Here is a 17,409-nt window from a genome sequence, read left to right on the forward strand (position 1 = left end):
TAACAAATAAAATAAATAATATAATTATATAATAAACAATAAAACCATATAATAAACAATCAAATAAGATATTAAACAATAAAATAGGATAATAAACAATACAATAATATAATAAACAATAAAAGAAGATAATACAAATTTTAATAAGATAATAACAAATAAAATAAATAATATAATAATATAATAAACAATAGAATAAGATTTTAAAAAATACAATAATTATATAATAAACAATAAAATAAGATAATAAACAATCGAATAAGACAATAAAAATAAAATAAGATAATAAACAATAAAATAAGATAATAAACAATCGAATAAGACAATAAAAAAATAAAATGAGACAATAAAAAAATAAAATAATATAATAAAAAAATAAAGCAAGATAAAAAACAATAAAATCATATAATAAACAATCAAATAAGATAACAAACAATAAAATTATATAATAAACAATACAATTATATAATAATATAATAAACAATAAAACAAGATAATAAACAAAAATAAGATCATAAAAAATAAAATTATATAATAAACAATAAAAGAAGATTATAAAATAAAATAAAATAATAAACAATAAAAGAAGATAATAAACAATAAAATAAGAAAATAAACAATAAAATCTTCTTTTTCTTCTTCTTCTTCTTCTTCATGGTTACAGGAGATCAGACTCACAATAAAACTGCACAATAAGGAAAAGTTCTGCCTTCATTCTCGAAAGCTTCATATTTCTCTGTTTGTTTTATGAGTTTGTCTTTCAACACGATGTTCAGCATTTGTTCATAAAGGACGAGAAACTTTTAATCTAACCTTTGATCCGTCACTCTCTGTGGTGACAGGAGCTCCTGCGTAAACATGTTTAAACTCGACACAAACACACAAACATTTTACAACATGACTTGAGAAGGACATACTTTGATGTCTTCTATTGTCATGATAGTAGTTTTGTGATCGTGTCATCGATTCCTGACGGAACCAGCTTGTGATTGTGTTCTTCAGCTTCTAGACGCACACTTTTGTCGACACTGCTGCCTCTTTCAGTTCCGGCTGAGCTGCTGCACCATCAACACTCCAGCTTCGTTTCTCCCGATGATTTGTGGTCCAGACGTTTGGCCAGAGTCACAAATTGACTTGTAGTGAGATGTGTGTGTGAGTGTGTGTGTGTGTGTGTGTGTGTGTGAGTGTGTGTGTGTGTGTGAGAGAGAGTGTGTGTGTGTGTGTGTGTGTGTGAGTGAGTGAGTGAGTGAGTGAGTGAGTGAGTGAGTGAGTGAGTGAGTGAGTGAGTGAGTGAGTGAGTGAGTGAGTGAGTGAGTGTGTGAGTGTGTGATTGTGAGTGAGTGAGTGAGTGAGTGAGTGAGTGAGTGTGTGTTTGAGTGTGTGTGTGTGTGTGAGTGTGAGTGTGTGAGTGAGTGTGTGTGTGTGAGTGAGTGAGTGAGTGAGTGAGTGAGTGAGTGAGTGAGTGAGTGAGTGAGTGAGTGTGTGTGTGTGTGTGTGTGTGTGTGTGTGTGTGTGTGTGTGTGTGTGTGAGTGTGAGTGTGTGAGTGAGTGTGTGTGTGTGTGTGAGTGAGTGCATAGATCACAGTGTGTAACACACATGCAGGCTCACGATATATAGAGTCTGTAGGTGGACGACTGGAGAAATAAACAGTGTGATTTGTGAGACGTGGCTACTTTAGTGTGTGTGTATTTGTGTGTACGACTGTGTGTTTGTGTGTCTGTGAACACTGTTGTGATTCTTCACAACCATATAAAAGATACCGAGAGACTCGTTCAACTGACCGGAAGATAAAAGAAGAAATCTTTATCATGTTTATTGAACAAATGTGGTTCGTGACGACGGAGGTTCTACACTGCAGTTACATCATTCTGACACTGGGGGAGCCAAAAACAATCGATAAATCTCACGTATTAGTGTTTAAGTAGAAAATAGTTTTTCATTCAAATTCAGTTTATTAAAATATAATTAATAAAATATTATTTTAGCGTAGTGACTCTCTTACAGCAGGAAGGTTGCGGGTTCGCTTCCATCCAAATTGTTAAAGCTTAAAAAGAAAATCTGTCACACACCCGTCAGACATCTGTCATACACCCATCAAAAATCTGTCAAAGGCCCGTCAAACAGCTGACATCTGTAAAATATCTGTCAAAAATCCCTCAAACACCTGTCAAACATCTGTAAAATATCTGTCAAAAATCCCTCAAACACCTGTCAAACATCTGTCAAACATCTGCCACGCATCTGTCACACATCTGTAAAACATCTGTAAAATATCTGTCAAACATCCGCTAAAAGACTTTCAAAAATCCGTCAAACACCTGTCAAACATCTGTAAAAATCTGTCAAACATCTGTCAAACACCTGTCAAACATCTGTAAAAATCTGTCAAACATCTATCAAATATCTGTCAAAAACACCCATCAAACACCTGTCAAACATCTGTCAAACATCTGTCAAAAACACCCATCAAACATCTGTCAAACATCTGTCAAACATCAGTCAAACATCTGTCAAAAACACCCGTCAAAAACACCCGTCAAACACCTGTCAAACATCTGTCAAAAACACCCGTCAAACATCTGTCAAACATCTGTCAAAAACACCCGTCAAACACCTGTCAAACATCTGTCAAACATCTGTCAAAAACACCCGTCAAAAATCTGTCAAACATCTGTCAAAAACACCCGTCAAACACCTGTCAAACATCTGTCAAACATCTGTCAAAAAACCCCGTCAAACATCTGTCAAACATCTGTTAAAAACACCCGTCAAACATCTGTCAAACATCTGTCAAAAACACCCGTCAAACACCTGTCAAACATCTGTCAAACACCTGTCAAACATCTGTCAAACATCTGTCAAACATGTGTCAAACATCTGTCAAACATCAGTCAAACATCTGTCAAAAACACCCGTCAAACATCTGTCAAACACCCGTCAAACATCTGTCAAACACCCGTCAAACACCTGTCAAACATCTGTCAAACATCTGTCAAAAACACCCGTCAAACATCTGTCAAACATCTGTCAAACACACCCGTCAAACACCTGTCAAACATCTGTCAAACATCTGTCAAAAACCCCCGTCAAACATCTGTCAAACATCTGTTAAAAACACCCGTCAAACATCTGTCAAACATCTGTCAAAAACACCCGTCAAACACCTGTCAAACATCTGTCAAACACCTGTCAAACATCTGTCAAAAACATCTGTCAAAAACACCTGTCAAACACCTGTCAAACATCTGTCAAACACCCGTCAAACACCTGTCAAACACCTGTCAAACACCTGTCAAACATGTGTCAAACATGTGTCAAACATCAGTCAAACATCAGTCAAACATCTGTCAAACACCCGTCAAACATCTGTCAAACACCCGTCAAACACCTGTCAAACATCTGTCAAACATCTGTTAAACATCTGTCAAACACCTGTCAAACACCTGTCAAACATCTGTCAGACACCTGTCAAACACCTGTTAAAAATCTGTCAAACATCTATCAGACACCTGTCAAACATCTGTCAAACATGTGTCAAACATCTGTCAAACATCTGTCATCTTCCTCAGTGAACTGAAGCATGACATCACTGATTATGTCTTTAAACATGTTATATGAAGCAGAAGCTGATGTTTCTGACACTCTAGTGTTCAGTGACGGCGACGGTCGCGCCGGTCGTTCGCAGACGTGAGCGTCGCTGAAGCGTTGATCCGTCAGACGACACCATGATTGTGTTTGACTTCACGAGGCGACGACGCTTCTCTCTCGTGACTAAGACCAGATAACGACGACCCGAGGGAAATCTGCAGCGGAGTCAACATGAGCCGGGATTCAAACCATCGCCCGCGTGACACGACTTCAGTCCAAACATGTGCGAGTCGGTGGATCTGAGATAATCACGAGGTTCTCTTGATCGCGTGAGATTAGAGGTTACAGCAGCTTCGTGTTTGTTCTTCATGACTGACGTGTGATTCAATCTCAGCTTAACTGTGGAAGCGTTTCATCGTCGGCGCAATATTGTGCTTGAATTAACATGTAATTATCAACTGAATTAAAAAATTACAGTATTTTTACAATGTCATATATTTTTTACACATAGATTTTGATATTCTAATTATAATAATTCAAAAATAACTTTTCTAAATGCTATATTTTTTCATTTGTAACCTTTTAAATTCAATACAAAAGCGTATAAAAAAAACAACTTTCAGCCAATCACGCGGCGAGAGTCTCGTGACAAAACACACGATCAAATACTTTCAAATTAAAACAAGTGTTATATTATATTATTATATTATTTGTTCTACTGGAGCCTCAAACAACCAGGAAACTTGAAGTTGAATCAAAGATGTTTATTTTCAAAGTTAAGTTCCAACAAATGATGACTTTGTTCACGACAAGAAGAGAAGGATTTGAATAAAAACAACTGAAGTTATATCAGAATAAATGAATACATTGATTATTGTGGAAATAAATAAACACGTTCGTTTGGATTCATGGTCAAAAGGTCAAGAGGTCAAACATCATTGGGGCGGCCATTTTGTGTCCCAGAAGTAAGTAAGTAATTTATATTTATATAGCGCTTCTACAGACCAGGGTCACAAAGCGCTTAAACATTTAAAACAATATTCAATAAAATATATACTTTAAAGTTCAAGATAATACTGAGAACTACTTGTTTTGTGCAGAAAAAGTATTAAAATATTGTGCTTCAGGTAAAGTACTTTTTCTCTGATTAAACCTTTTTTTTATGAGTATATTTAGTTGTTTTGGTTTATTATTATTTACACAACAATTAACAAGTTGATCATTTTGCAGAAAAAGTGCAAATAATCTGAGATAAATCTCAATGTAGACAAAAATAAAACATGTTTTATAAAGTTGTTTACACGTGTCGTGATGTTATTCTTGGGATCAAACCTCCAGACGCGATCGTTCCAGTGGGTGAAAGGTTCCATTCCTGCTGTGGAAGCTCCGGGGGGTCGACCCCCTCACTCCGGGGGGGCGACCCGGAGTGAGGGGGTCGACCCCCCGGAGTGAGTGGGTCGACCCACTCACTCCGGGGGGTCGACCCACTCACTCCGGGGGGTCGACCCACTCACTCCGGCGCCGTCAACACAAACATCCGCTCATTTGAAAAATAATCAACGACACTTCGAAGGTATTTCACAGATTTAGGAATCTTTACTTTAATCAGTAAATCATGTGTTTATTTATTTTTCTTCTTTTCACTCCAGCAGGTGATGATTCCACAGCTCGGACCCAACAACCTTCTTCCACTGCAGCAGCTTCTACTTCTGGTACCTGCAGGAAGAAGGTGACGTCGACCGAGCGCCGGCCCCTGATTGGTCAGAGAGTCATGAATATTCATCAGGAACGAACTCGACATTTTTTTAAAACCTGCTGCGAAAAGGAGGAAAACATGAAGATCTGAAGGTTGTTCTGTGGACTGAGGACCTCAGGAGCTTCATGTACTGAGACGTTCGTAGATCTTCTACTAAATATGTCCGTAAACTGAAATCCAGAAGATGACTCAGCACAAAAATATTCGTACGTATGAATCTGTGCACGTCAAGAATTTAGACACTTTTCCTTCAAACATCTTAATCAACGTAGAATTAATCGCAGACTTGTTCGTCCCTTTCCACTTATTTACATATTTAAATCATATTTAAATGAACCAGAGTCTGTGATTTTTCTCTCCACGATCAGAACAAACAAATGAAAACATGAATTTAAACTGGATTAACTGTTTATATTCGTTCATTTAAACATGTCTGACATGATCACATACTTACATTTAAAGCTCTGTGTAAATGTTTATATTTTATATACATTTATTAACACAAATACTTTATTTACAGACGATCAGGGGCTTATTTGAAACGTGAGTTTAACAAGAATACAAGTTTAAATCAGTGACTTAAAGAGTATTAATGATGAAGATGATGATGAAGATGATGAAGATGATGATGATGTTGAAGATGAAGATGATGATGAAGATGAAGATGATGAAGATGATGATGATGATGATGTTGAAGATGAAGATGATGATGATGATGAAGATGATGAAGAAGATGATGATGATGAAGATGATGATGAAGATGATGAAGATGATGATGATGTTGAAGATGAAGATGATGATGATGATGAAGATGATGAAGAAGATGATGATGATGAAGATGATGATGAAGATGATGAAGATGATGATGATGTTGAAGATGAAGATGATGATGATGATGAAGATGATGAAGAAGATGATGATGATGAAGATGATGATGATGATGAAATAGCAGATTAAAATATTCATTATAAAAAGATGGATGTTGTCTTAAATAAATAAAAATCATTAATTTGCTGAATGTGAACAAATTAACTCGTGTAACTACTGTGTGTTAATCTACGATCAATATTGATCATGTGACTCTGACGTCAACATCTCAACGTGACCATGTGATAATTACAAACTTTTAACCATCTTTTCAGTCTTGATACATGTGGACTTGGACGTAAAAGGTGACTCAGCACGTTTTTTGTGGTCATATGGCAGCAGTAGAAACACGACAGTAGAGTCGAGTACGACTGGTACAGTCTCTCTCCTGGGTCTGCCCCGTGGCCTCCTCCCTACTCTTGAACCATCTAGACTCTTTGAGTCTCTGACCTCAGGTGAAGGTAGATCCACTGATGCACTGAGAGTCTTCTAGCTCAGCTCTCTTTGCACCAACACACATCGTGGTCTGCAGAAGTGTCGACTCACCACAATCCACCTCACGTTCATCTCCTCCATCACTCGTGAACAAGACCTCAAGATGTTTTAGCTCGGCGTCCACGACGGACAGGTTGTCCGTCAGTCGTCAAACCTCTTCTGCTCTTAAGTGCCTTTAAGCAGCGCTTTATCCACGAGAGGACGATTGAAGTAGATTCCACTGATAAGGTTCTCGTCGTCCTCTCAGCTCCGAGTCTTATCTCTTCATCAAACATCTCCAGACGCTGCAGGATCAAGAAGATTTGTTCAGGCTGATCCGGTTTTTCCTGGTATTCCAGGAACTGAAAGGATCTGAACCAGGTCACCAGATAAGAAAGAAACGTCCCTTTCAGGACGAGGTCAAGTCGGAATCAAATCTCTTTCAAGGTCATTTGTTGAGTTTGTCAAATTGACCTTTTATTCCTGGAAGTTTTGAGCAGGTTTTGTTCTTTTCTACAAAAGATGTGACACTTAGTGTCCTTCAGACTCACTTAAACCAGAGCGAACAGGAGCTGAAAATAGTTTCCAGTCCAGTCCAGTAGAATATAGTAGAGTCTAGTAAAGTATAGTAGAATCTATTAGTCTTTTAGAGTCAAGTATAGTCTATTAGAGTCCAGCAGAGTCTAGTAGAGTGAAGTAGAGTCTAGTAGAATCTAGTAGTATTGTATAGTCTTGTAGAGTCCAGTAGAGTCTAGTATAGCCATTTAGAGTCCAGTGGACACTTGTAGAGTCGAGTAGAGTCTAGTAGAGTCTAGTTCAGTTCAGTTCAGTTTATTTAAAAGGACAATGTGCAGTTACATTAAAAATATGGCTGCACCAGATTTAGCACGTCTAGTATAGTCTAGTAGAGTCTAGTAGAGTCTAGTCGAATCTAGTAGAGTCTAATATATTCATGTATAGTCTAGTAAAGTCCAGTACAGTCAAGTATAATCATGTAGACTCTAGTGAACTCTAGTAGAGTCATGTAGAGTCTATTATAATCTAGTAGAGTGCAGCAGAGTTCAGAAGAGTCCAGTAGAGTTCAGTAGAGTCTATTAGAGTCCATTAGATTCTCAGTCATGGGTCAATAGAAACAAAAAATGACCTCAAATTTTACATTTTGTTGCTTTAATGGTTGTTTTTTTATGTCGACGTGAAGAATTTGAAGAAAAATGTTTCAAAAATAAAAGATTCAAGAAAGAATCGCGGCTCAGTTAAGGAAGTGAAATATTAACTCCAACAACAAATCAATGTTCGCTCCCTGTTGGTTCCACTGATCGTTGAGGAAACAAAAACATTAAATTAACTTTCTTTGCAGGTGGATTAAGGATTATTGACGTCCAGCAGTGTCACTGATCCTAGAAGGTCAGAGGTCACCCGTCAATCAATATAGTATAAAACCTCACAGCTGAAGAAATGACACAACATTCTATTATTATTTACCTAAATTAATGTTTGAATGATTCATCAAAAATAAATATTAATCGTTATTGATATTAGTTTGTTTGATACTTTAAGATCAAACTAATGTTTTAGGTTTAATTCTGCTTCGACTGAGACGAGACCGTCGAGGATCAGACCTTCAAACGTTATTTTCACACAGAAACAGATGTTTTTCGCTGACGAGGCGAGAGTTTGTTTGAAGAGACGACAGATTTGTTTTGACCTCGAAGTTCAAGTCGATGATGTTGATGTTTGATCAACAATCACAGGAAATATCTTTGTTCACGAGAGACGATGAAAGTTGAAGCTTCTGTTGAATCTGAAAAAACATTTATATTTATATATAAAACATTTAACATTATTATTAATTATTATTATATCAAACTCTGTGTAAAAAATAAATCATCTATTTTGCAAATATTAAACAAAATATATATATATATATATATATATATATATATATATATATATATATATATATAATAATAATAATCTCTATTTATATATATATTTAAAATAAATAAATATAACCTTTTACTAAACAATTTATTTGATTAAATAAAATAAAATGTTTGTTTCCTAAAATAACGTTTCAATAAAAGATCAACTTAAACTCGAACGACAGTCGAAACTCTTCAGATCGGACGACGAGGATCCAATCGTCCAATCAGAAGGAAGAAGCGACAGATGACATCACGATGACATCACGATGACATCACGAGGGTTGATTTTGTCTTTTTCAATTACCTCCACTAATGTGCTGTCAATCAAGTGTCGCTGATCGATCTGATGAGATCAGGTCACGATAGAAGATGTTTGAACCCGTTTGTGTCTCATGTGGAAATAAATGAAACAATAGAGTCTTGTTTGCCAGGGATGGACGTCGTCAAGTGGAGTCAGGAGTAGGATGGATGAGGCGCTTTTCCAGATGATGAGGAGGAGGAGGAGGAAGAAGAGGAAGAGGATGATGAGGAGTAAGAGGATGAAGAAGAGAAAGAAGAAGAGGAGAATGAAGAGGTGGAAGAGGAGGTGAAGAGGAAGAAGATAAAGAGAATGGTGAAGAGTATGAAGAAGAGGAAGAGGAGGAGGAAGAAGAAAAGGAGGAGACTGAAGAGGAGGAAGAGGTGGTGAAGAGGAAGAAGATAAAGAGGATTATGAGGAGTAAGAGGATGAAGAAGAGGAAGAGGAGGAAAATGAAGAGGAGGAAGAAGAAAAAGAGGAGACGGAAGAGGAGAAGGATGAAGAGGTGGTGAAGAGTAAGAAGAGGGGAAAGAAAAGGAGAAGGAAAAGAGGAGACAGAAGAGGAGAAGGATGAAGAGGTGGTGAAGAGTAAGAAGAGGGGAAAGAAAAGGAGAAGGAATGAAGAAGGAAGGAAGAGGAGTAAGAAGATGAAGAGGAGGAGGATGAGGATAAAGAAGAGGAAGAGAAAGAGGAGGAGGATGAGAAAGAGGAGGGGAAGAAGGAGGATGAGGAGAAAGAGGAAAAGGGAAAATAGGAAGAGGAGGATGAAGAGGAGGAAGAATGAGGCTGAAAAGGATGAGGAGGTGAAGAGGATGAAGAGGAAGATAAATAGGATGTAGAGTAGATGAAGTGTTGAGCGACATGACATAAATGGTGTTTCTAGTAGGATGATGATGATGATGATGATGAAGATGATGATGATGATGATGAAGAGGAAGATGAGGTTCAGTGTAAAAAAGATTATTTTCAATAAATAATGAAAACAAAGTATATAAAGTCATACTTTGATCATGTGATCAACAGACATTTGTTTAAAAACATCTTTTAAAACTGAACTAAATCAATGTTATTTTACTCTTTGAATCGTTTGATGTTTTACTTCAACAAAATATATTTTATCAACTAAACTGAATTAATCTGATGGTTTTATTTAAACTGGTTTTAATTTCTGTTTTAAATCAATCATTTTATTCGATTTCAACTTAATGACAATCATGGAAGAAACGACAACATCTGGATTTAATTCTGCATTTTATTGAAGGATGTGGAGGAAAAACAAACGTTAGTCCAACGAGAAAAACTAAATATTTGGTTCAAACGGAAGAAAATCAAACGAAAAGCAGGTCTTCGCGTCCAGAAGCCAAACTTAAAACATCTTCTTATGAAAATAGTGTTTTTCTCGCTCGTCGGGTCGTCGTCTGGACCTTCACCACAAGAGTTCTGGTCCTCGAGTTCTGAGCCTCCGACAGTAGCAGCAACGAGATAAAACCTCTCAGAACTCGTGGTAAAAAAAAAAAAGAACCCGTCGCACACGAAGTCCTTCAGGAAGTAAAGCTCAAGGTGAAGACGTTCATGCAGGTTCACGTAGAAAATCACCTTCAAGAATAAATCTGTAAACACTGATGGTTCAAGGTCGAGGTCTTCGTCTGAAATGTTGCAAAACAAAAGACATGGCACACGTTTGTCACCGGAGTCGGTGTTCGCAGTGGTCAGTGGTCGACCAGGGTGACCTTGGACTCTGCGTCTCAAGCCACTGACCACTGCGGGCGTCGTTTAAAAAACCCGCCGCGAGAACGGCGAGCGCGCTCGCCCATATATGGTCGTAACGTTTCAGTTTTCGTGTTCCGAGTCTTTCGGGTTCCGATGGGATCCGACTGACCCGGTCGGTCCTTCAGAACATGGTGTTGCTACGATAGGAAAAAAAAAAAAGGTTCTCTTCAGGTTGTCCTGCAGGCGGCGCCGCGCTCTCACCTTCCGGGACCAGGAACCAGAGAAGAAGAAGAAGAGACGACGGCGTGGAAGCTCGTGGCGCTCGCGTCCTGGAGGAGGTTAAGGCGTGATGATGGGGGGGTGAGGCGGGTGAGGGTGAGGCGGGTGAGGCGGGTGAGGGTGAGGCGGGTCTTCAGAAGCCCTGCATGAAGTCCTGCAGCTGACGCACCAGCTCCGTGTCCACCGTCTCCATCAGCGCCGCGAAGCCCGGGTCTCCCAGCAGCGTCTGCTGCAGCTTCAGCTTCTCGTAGACGAACTGCTGCAGCGACACGCTGTGGACCGGGTCCTCCAGGGCCAGCTGGAGAACAGGAGACGTGGTCAGAGACGACAACATGGACGTTAAAAATGAAATGAAACCCGAGCGAAGGTTAAAGAGGAAGAAAAGAAACCCCTGAGAAGAACGTTTGGGGAGAAAGAAAAAAACAGTGAAAAGAAGATTAAAAACAAGTTAATAATTCTTGGACAAAACAAACGAAAGTGAAGATAAAGTGAAAAACAATCAAAGTCATTGTCGTCGATTCAAGAACCTTTTAAAGAAACGACAGTGGAAGAGAAAACACTCAGTAATGGAGGCTTCGCTCTCGACCAATCAGACGCTTGTGTTGCTCATCAGCTCTTAGTCATCAGTGGAATCGAACCACACTTAAGAGTCATGTGACACCATCGTGTGTGACCTCGAGTGTGTGCCTGTGTACACACTCTTGCTGTCTGTTCTGAGAGTGAGAGAGTGAGAGAATGAAAGAGTGAGAGTATGTGACAGTGAAAATGTAAGAGAGTGAGAATGTAAGTGAGAAGGTGAGAGTGAGGGAAAGTGAGAATGTAAGTGAGAGAGTGAAAATGTAAGAGAAAGAGAGTGAGAATGTAAAAGTGAGAAGGTGAGGGTGAGAATGTAAGAGTAAGAGAGTGAGAACATAAGAGTGAGAGTGTAAGAGTAAGAGAGTGAGAATGTAAGTGAAAGAGTGAGAACGAAAGAGTGAAAATATAAGAGTGAAAGAGTGAGAATACAAGAGTGAAAGAGTGAGAATATAAGAGTGAGAACATAAGAGTGAGAATATAAGAGTGAGAAGATAAGAGTGAAAGAGTGAGAACACGAGAGAAAGAGTGAGAATACAAGAGTGAAAGAGTGAGAATATAAGAGTGAAAGAGTGAGAATACAAGAGTGAAAGAGTGAGAATATAAGAGTGAGAACATAAGAGTGAAAGAGTGAGAAGATAAGAGTGAAAGAGTGAGAACACAAGAGTGAGAGTGTAAGAGTGAGAATATAAGAGAGAAAGAGTGAGAATACAAGAGTGAAAGAGTGAGAATATAAGAGTGAAAGAGTGAGAATACAAGAGTGAAAGAGTGAGAATATAAGAGTGAAAGAGTGAGAATATAAGAGTGAAAGAGTGAGAATACAAGAGTGAAAGAGTGAGAATATAATAGTGAGAACATAAGAGTGAAAGAGTGAGAAGATAAGTGTGAAAGAGTGAGAACACAAGAGTGAGAGTGTAAGAGTGAGAATATAAGAGAGAAAGAGTGAGAAGCTAAGAGTGAAAGAGTGAGAAGCTAAGAGTGAAAGAGTGAGAACACAAGAGTGAGAGTGTAAGAGTGAGAATATAAGAGAGAAAGAGTGAGAATACAAGAGTGAAAGAGTGAGAATATAAGAGTGAAAGAGTGAGAATATAAGAGTGAGAACATAAGAGTGAAAGAGTGAGAACACAAGAGTGAGAGTGTAAGAGTCAGAATATATGAGTGAAAGAGTGAGAACGTAAGAGTGAAAAAGTGAAAACATAAGACTGAAAGAGTGAGAATATAAGAGAGAAAGAGTGAGAAAATAAGAGTGAAAGATAAATCAGCAGCAGCTGAAGAATCTTCTCAGTCAAAGTTATTCTTAATCATCAAGAAACAAGTTTTTCTTCCAACTGATCAACAATCAGGACGTTTTGATTCAGAGAAACTTTTGTTTTATCTTCAGAAAATACTTTTATATTTTTACACGTCGTTACAAAAATGATGTTGTTTTGAATCATTTCTGTTCTTTGATGATTGATTGACATGTTCTTCAGCGTTTAAAGAAACAGAAGCAAATTAAAGTGAAACTGAAGTGGTTTGTTGATCCTTCATCCTGTCTTTCTTCTCCCTCCTTCACCACTTCATCCTGTCTTTCTTCTCTATCCTTCACCACTTCATCCTGTCTTTCTTCTCCCTCCTTCACCACTTCATCCTGTCTTTCTTCTCTATCCTTCACCACTTCATCCTGTCTTTCTTCTCCCTCCTTCACCACTTCATCCTGTCTTTCTTCTCCATCCTTCACCACTTCATCCTGTCTTTCTTCTCCCTCCTTCACCACTTCATCCTGTCTTTCTTCTCCCTCCTTCACCACTTCATCCTGTCTTTCTTCTCCCTCCTTCACCACTTCATCCTGTCTTTCTTCTCTATCCTTCACCACTTCATCCTGTCTTTCTTCTCCCTCCTTCACCACTTCATCCTGTCTTTCTTCTCCCTCCTTCACCACTTCATCCTGTCTTTCTTCTCCGTCCTTCACCACTTCATCCTGTCTTTCTTCTCCCTCCTTCACCACTTCATCCTGTCTTTCTTCTCCCTCCTTCACCACTTCATCCTGTCTTTCTTCTCCCTCCTTCACCACTTCATCCTGTCTTTCTTCTCTATCCTTCACCACTTCATCCTGTCTTTCTTCTCCCTCCTTCACCACTTCATCCTGTCTTTCTTCTCTATCCTTCACCACTTCATCCTGTCTTTCTTCTCCCTCCTTCACCACTTCATCCTGTCTTTCTTCTCCCTCCTTCACCACTTCATCCTGTCTTTCTTCTCCGTCCTTCACCACTTCATCCTGTCTTTTTTCTCCATCCTTCACCACTTCATCCTGTCTTTTTTCTCCATCCTTCACCACTTCATCCTGTCTTTCTTCTCCATCCTTCACCACTTCATCCTGTCTTTCTTCTCCCTCCTTCACCACTTCATCCTGTCTTTCTTCTCCGTCCTTCACCACTTCATCCTGTCTTTTTTCTCCATCCTTCACCACTTCATCCTGTCTTTCTTCTCCGTCCTTCACCACTTCATCCTGTCTTTCTTCTCTGTCCTTCACCACTTCATCCTGTCTTTCTTCTCCGTCCTTCACCACTTCATCCTGTCTTTCTTCTCCCTCCTTCACCACTTCATCCTGTCTTTCTTCTCCGTCCTTCACCACTTCATCCTGTCGTTCTTCTCCATCCTTCACCACTTCATCCTGTCTTTCTTCTCCCTCCTTCACCACTTCATCCTGTCTTTCTTCTCCGTCCTTCACCACTTCATCCTGTCTTTCTTCTACGTCCTTCACCACTTCATCCTGTCTTTCTTCTCCGTCCTTCACCACTTCATCCTGTCTTTCTTCTCCCTCCTTCACCACTTCATCCTGTCTTTCTTCTCCGTCCTTCACCACTTCATCCTGTCTTTCTTCTCCATCCTTCACCACTATACTTGTTACTACACTATCACAACACCAGAGTCAAGTACTGGTCAATACAACACATATATACTTGTTACTACACTATCACAACACCAGAGTCAAGTACTGGACAATACTACACATATTTACTTGTTACTACACTATCACAACACCAGAGTCATGTACTCGACAATACTACACATATATCCTTGTTACTACACTATCACAACACCAGAGTCAAGTACTCCACAATACTACACATATATACTTGTTACTACACTATCACAACACCAGAGTCAAGTACTGGACAATACTACACATATATACTTGTTACTACACTATCACAACACCAGAGTCATGTACTCGACAATACTACACATATATCCTTGTTACTACACTATCACAACACCAGAGTCAAGTACTGGACAATACTACACATATATACTTGTTACTACACTATCACAACACCAGAGTCATGTACTCGACAATACTACACATATATCCTTGTTACTACACTATCACAACACCAGAGTCAAGTACTCCACAATACTACACATATATACTTGTTACTACACTATCACAACACCAGAGTCAAGTACTCCACAATACTACACATATATACTTGTTACTACACTATCACAACACCAGAGTCAAGTACTCCACAATACTACACATATATCCTTGTTACTACACTATCACAACACCAGAGTCAAGTACTCCACAATACTACACATATATCCTTGTTACTACACTATCACAACACCAGAGTCAAGTACTCCACAATACTACACATATATACTTGTTACTACACTATCACAACACCAGAGTCAACTACTGGACAATACTACACATATATACTTGTTACTACACTATCACAACACCAGAGTCAAGTACTGGACAATACTACACATATATCCTTGTTACTACACTATCACAACACCAGAGTCAAGTACTCAACAATACTACACATATATACTTGTTACTACACTATCACAACACCAGAGTCAAGTACTGGACAATACTACACATATATCCTTGTTACTACACTATCACAACACCAGAGTCAAGTACTCCACAATACTACACATATATACTTGTTACTACACTATCACAACACCAGAGTCAAGTACTGGACAATACTACACATATATCTTTGTTACTACACTATCACAACACCAGAGTCAAGTACTGGACAATACTACACATATATCCTTGTTACTACACTATCACAACACCAGAGTCAAGTACTGGACAATACTACACATATATCTTTGTTACTACACTATCACAACACCAGAGTCAAGTACTGGACAATACTACACATATATCCTTGTTACTACACCATCACTGTAAACCACTATATATCGTATCCTTGTATCGTGATACACATCAACACACTCTTGACAAACACACACTTCTATAGTGTTTTCTATAAATGTCTCGTCATATAATCCTTAGATATACAACAACTTTCACAATAATCGAAACAAAACTCTTAAGAATCTTCCAAGTAATGAAGTCGACAAAATGAATCGTGAGAAGGTACCTGAACGCATCACGATGCAATAACAAGGAGGGAACTATTTTGACGGATGTATTTATTTATTATTATTTATTATAATTGATAATTATTTTTAGACAAACAATTGTGTTTTAAAGGGCACGAGGTCACGATGACATTTTGAAACAATTTATTGAACCAACAAGTAGAATAACGTATGTGTGTTACTGGGTCATGTCTCCAGAGGTCACCTCAGAGGTCAAGTTAGCTGTGATGCAAGTGTGTTGATCTGAACACGTGAGCAGGTCACAGAGTTCAACTCTTGTTAAAGTTTCTCCTGCGGCGTCAGTTTCAACTCTCGCTCAAGAACGGCTCCTGTGAGGATAATGTTCTCCAGGAATGGCTCTCGGGCGTCACAACATCAGTGATGCCTGGAAAATACTCTGTCGCACCAACGGGAACTTTGAAGAAATAAAAACCTCTCAAGACTTTTCTCCTCAACTTCACATATTTGGAAACGATATGTTTCAGTTTAGAAGTTGATCAGTGACATCAAAAGAATATTTGTATCCATCATGTCAAATGTTGAACTTTTGAATTGTTTATTGATTTTCTTTTTCATCCAATGATTTTTTGATTAGAATTGAATAAAGCTTGTTGTTTTTTTATTCAATCATTTAATTGAACAATTTCTAAATACAAAGGTCAAGTTAATTTCTTTAAAAACGTAATTAAATAGAAAATCATTTGAATATTTTCAAAATGAATTCATTTTTATATTTTAGTTCCCACTTTTCCCAAATTAATTTTCTTAATTTAACATTTTCTTTTATTCATAGCCTTTTAAATTCAATATAAATGTTGGTATAATAGAGTCACCAGACAGAACTAACAGAGCACAGAGATACTGGATCAGTTAGTTCTGTCTGGTGACTCTATTATACCAACATTTATATTGAATTTAAAAGACTATAAATAAAAAAATATAGAACTTAGAGCGTTTATTAAATGGTTGTTATTACAAAATCAAACTATGTGTCAAAAATAAAAAACATTTGAATAAACAAAAGCGTCAACATTTGAAAAGTCAATTTCAAACACTAATGCTCTGAGAAACAAAGGGAGAGAGAGACTCGCGGGTCGAACGAGGCGTGGATCGCAGTCGAGCAGCAGATGATTCGTCGACGAGAGCGTCTGACGCTCGTCGTACGAGAAAATAAGCGACGACTATCAGCAGCATCTGCATGATGATGAAAACACATTGAAAACACCGGCGTCTCCGTCAGAGTCGCAAAGACGAGACGTCGAGGCTCGAGATGAAAGGAACGGTTTTCAAATCTTTGACCGAATGGAAGAGAAACAGAGGAAGAGGTCGAAGGAAGTGGATGAGAGAATGAAAGTAGAGATTTTATTTCCATCTGTTTTTTTTGCCGTGAAATCATTAAAGGCGTGTTGGATTTCGCTGTAGTTTCACCTCCTTCAGTGTCGCTGCTGGACTTTCTGAAGAATCAACTGTTTTTCAAACTCAACTTCCTCCTGCGAGAAACTTCTGCACCTGAAGCCTCGAGACTCAAAGAAGAAAAGAT

At 38.4% G+C, this 17,409-nt stretch overlaps 1 protein-coding gene across 1 annotated transcript in view; it reads right to left on the bottom strand.

Annotated features, from left to right (window-relative positions):
- Positions 1 to 10,143: 10,143 nt before the first annotated feature.
- ipo11 (importin 11) overlaps positions 10,144 to 17,409 on the bottom strand; it is a 133,177-nt gene continuing 125,911 nt past the window's right edge. Inside the window, exon 30 of the mRNA XM_087811785.1 lies at positions 10,144 to 11,196. Within this exon, the coding sequence (XP_087667911.1) occupies positions 11,032 to 11,196 (165 nt within the window). The 3' untranslated portion in view covers positions 10,144 to 11,031. The remainder of the gene's footprint in view (positions 11,197 to 17,409) is intronic.

The sequence above is a fragment of the Callionymus lyra genome, chromosome 1 (assembly GCF_982586985.1).
Source record: "Callionymus lyra chromosome 1, fCalLyr1.hap1.1, whole genome shotgun sequence".
In the NCBI taxonomy this organism is placed as follows: domain Eukaryota; kingdom Metazoa; phylum Chordata; class Actinopteri; order Syngnathiformes; family Callionymidae; genus Callionymus; species Callionymus lyra.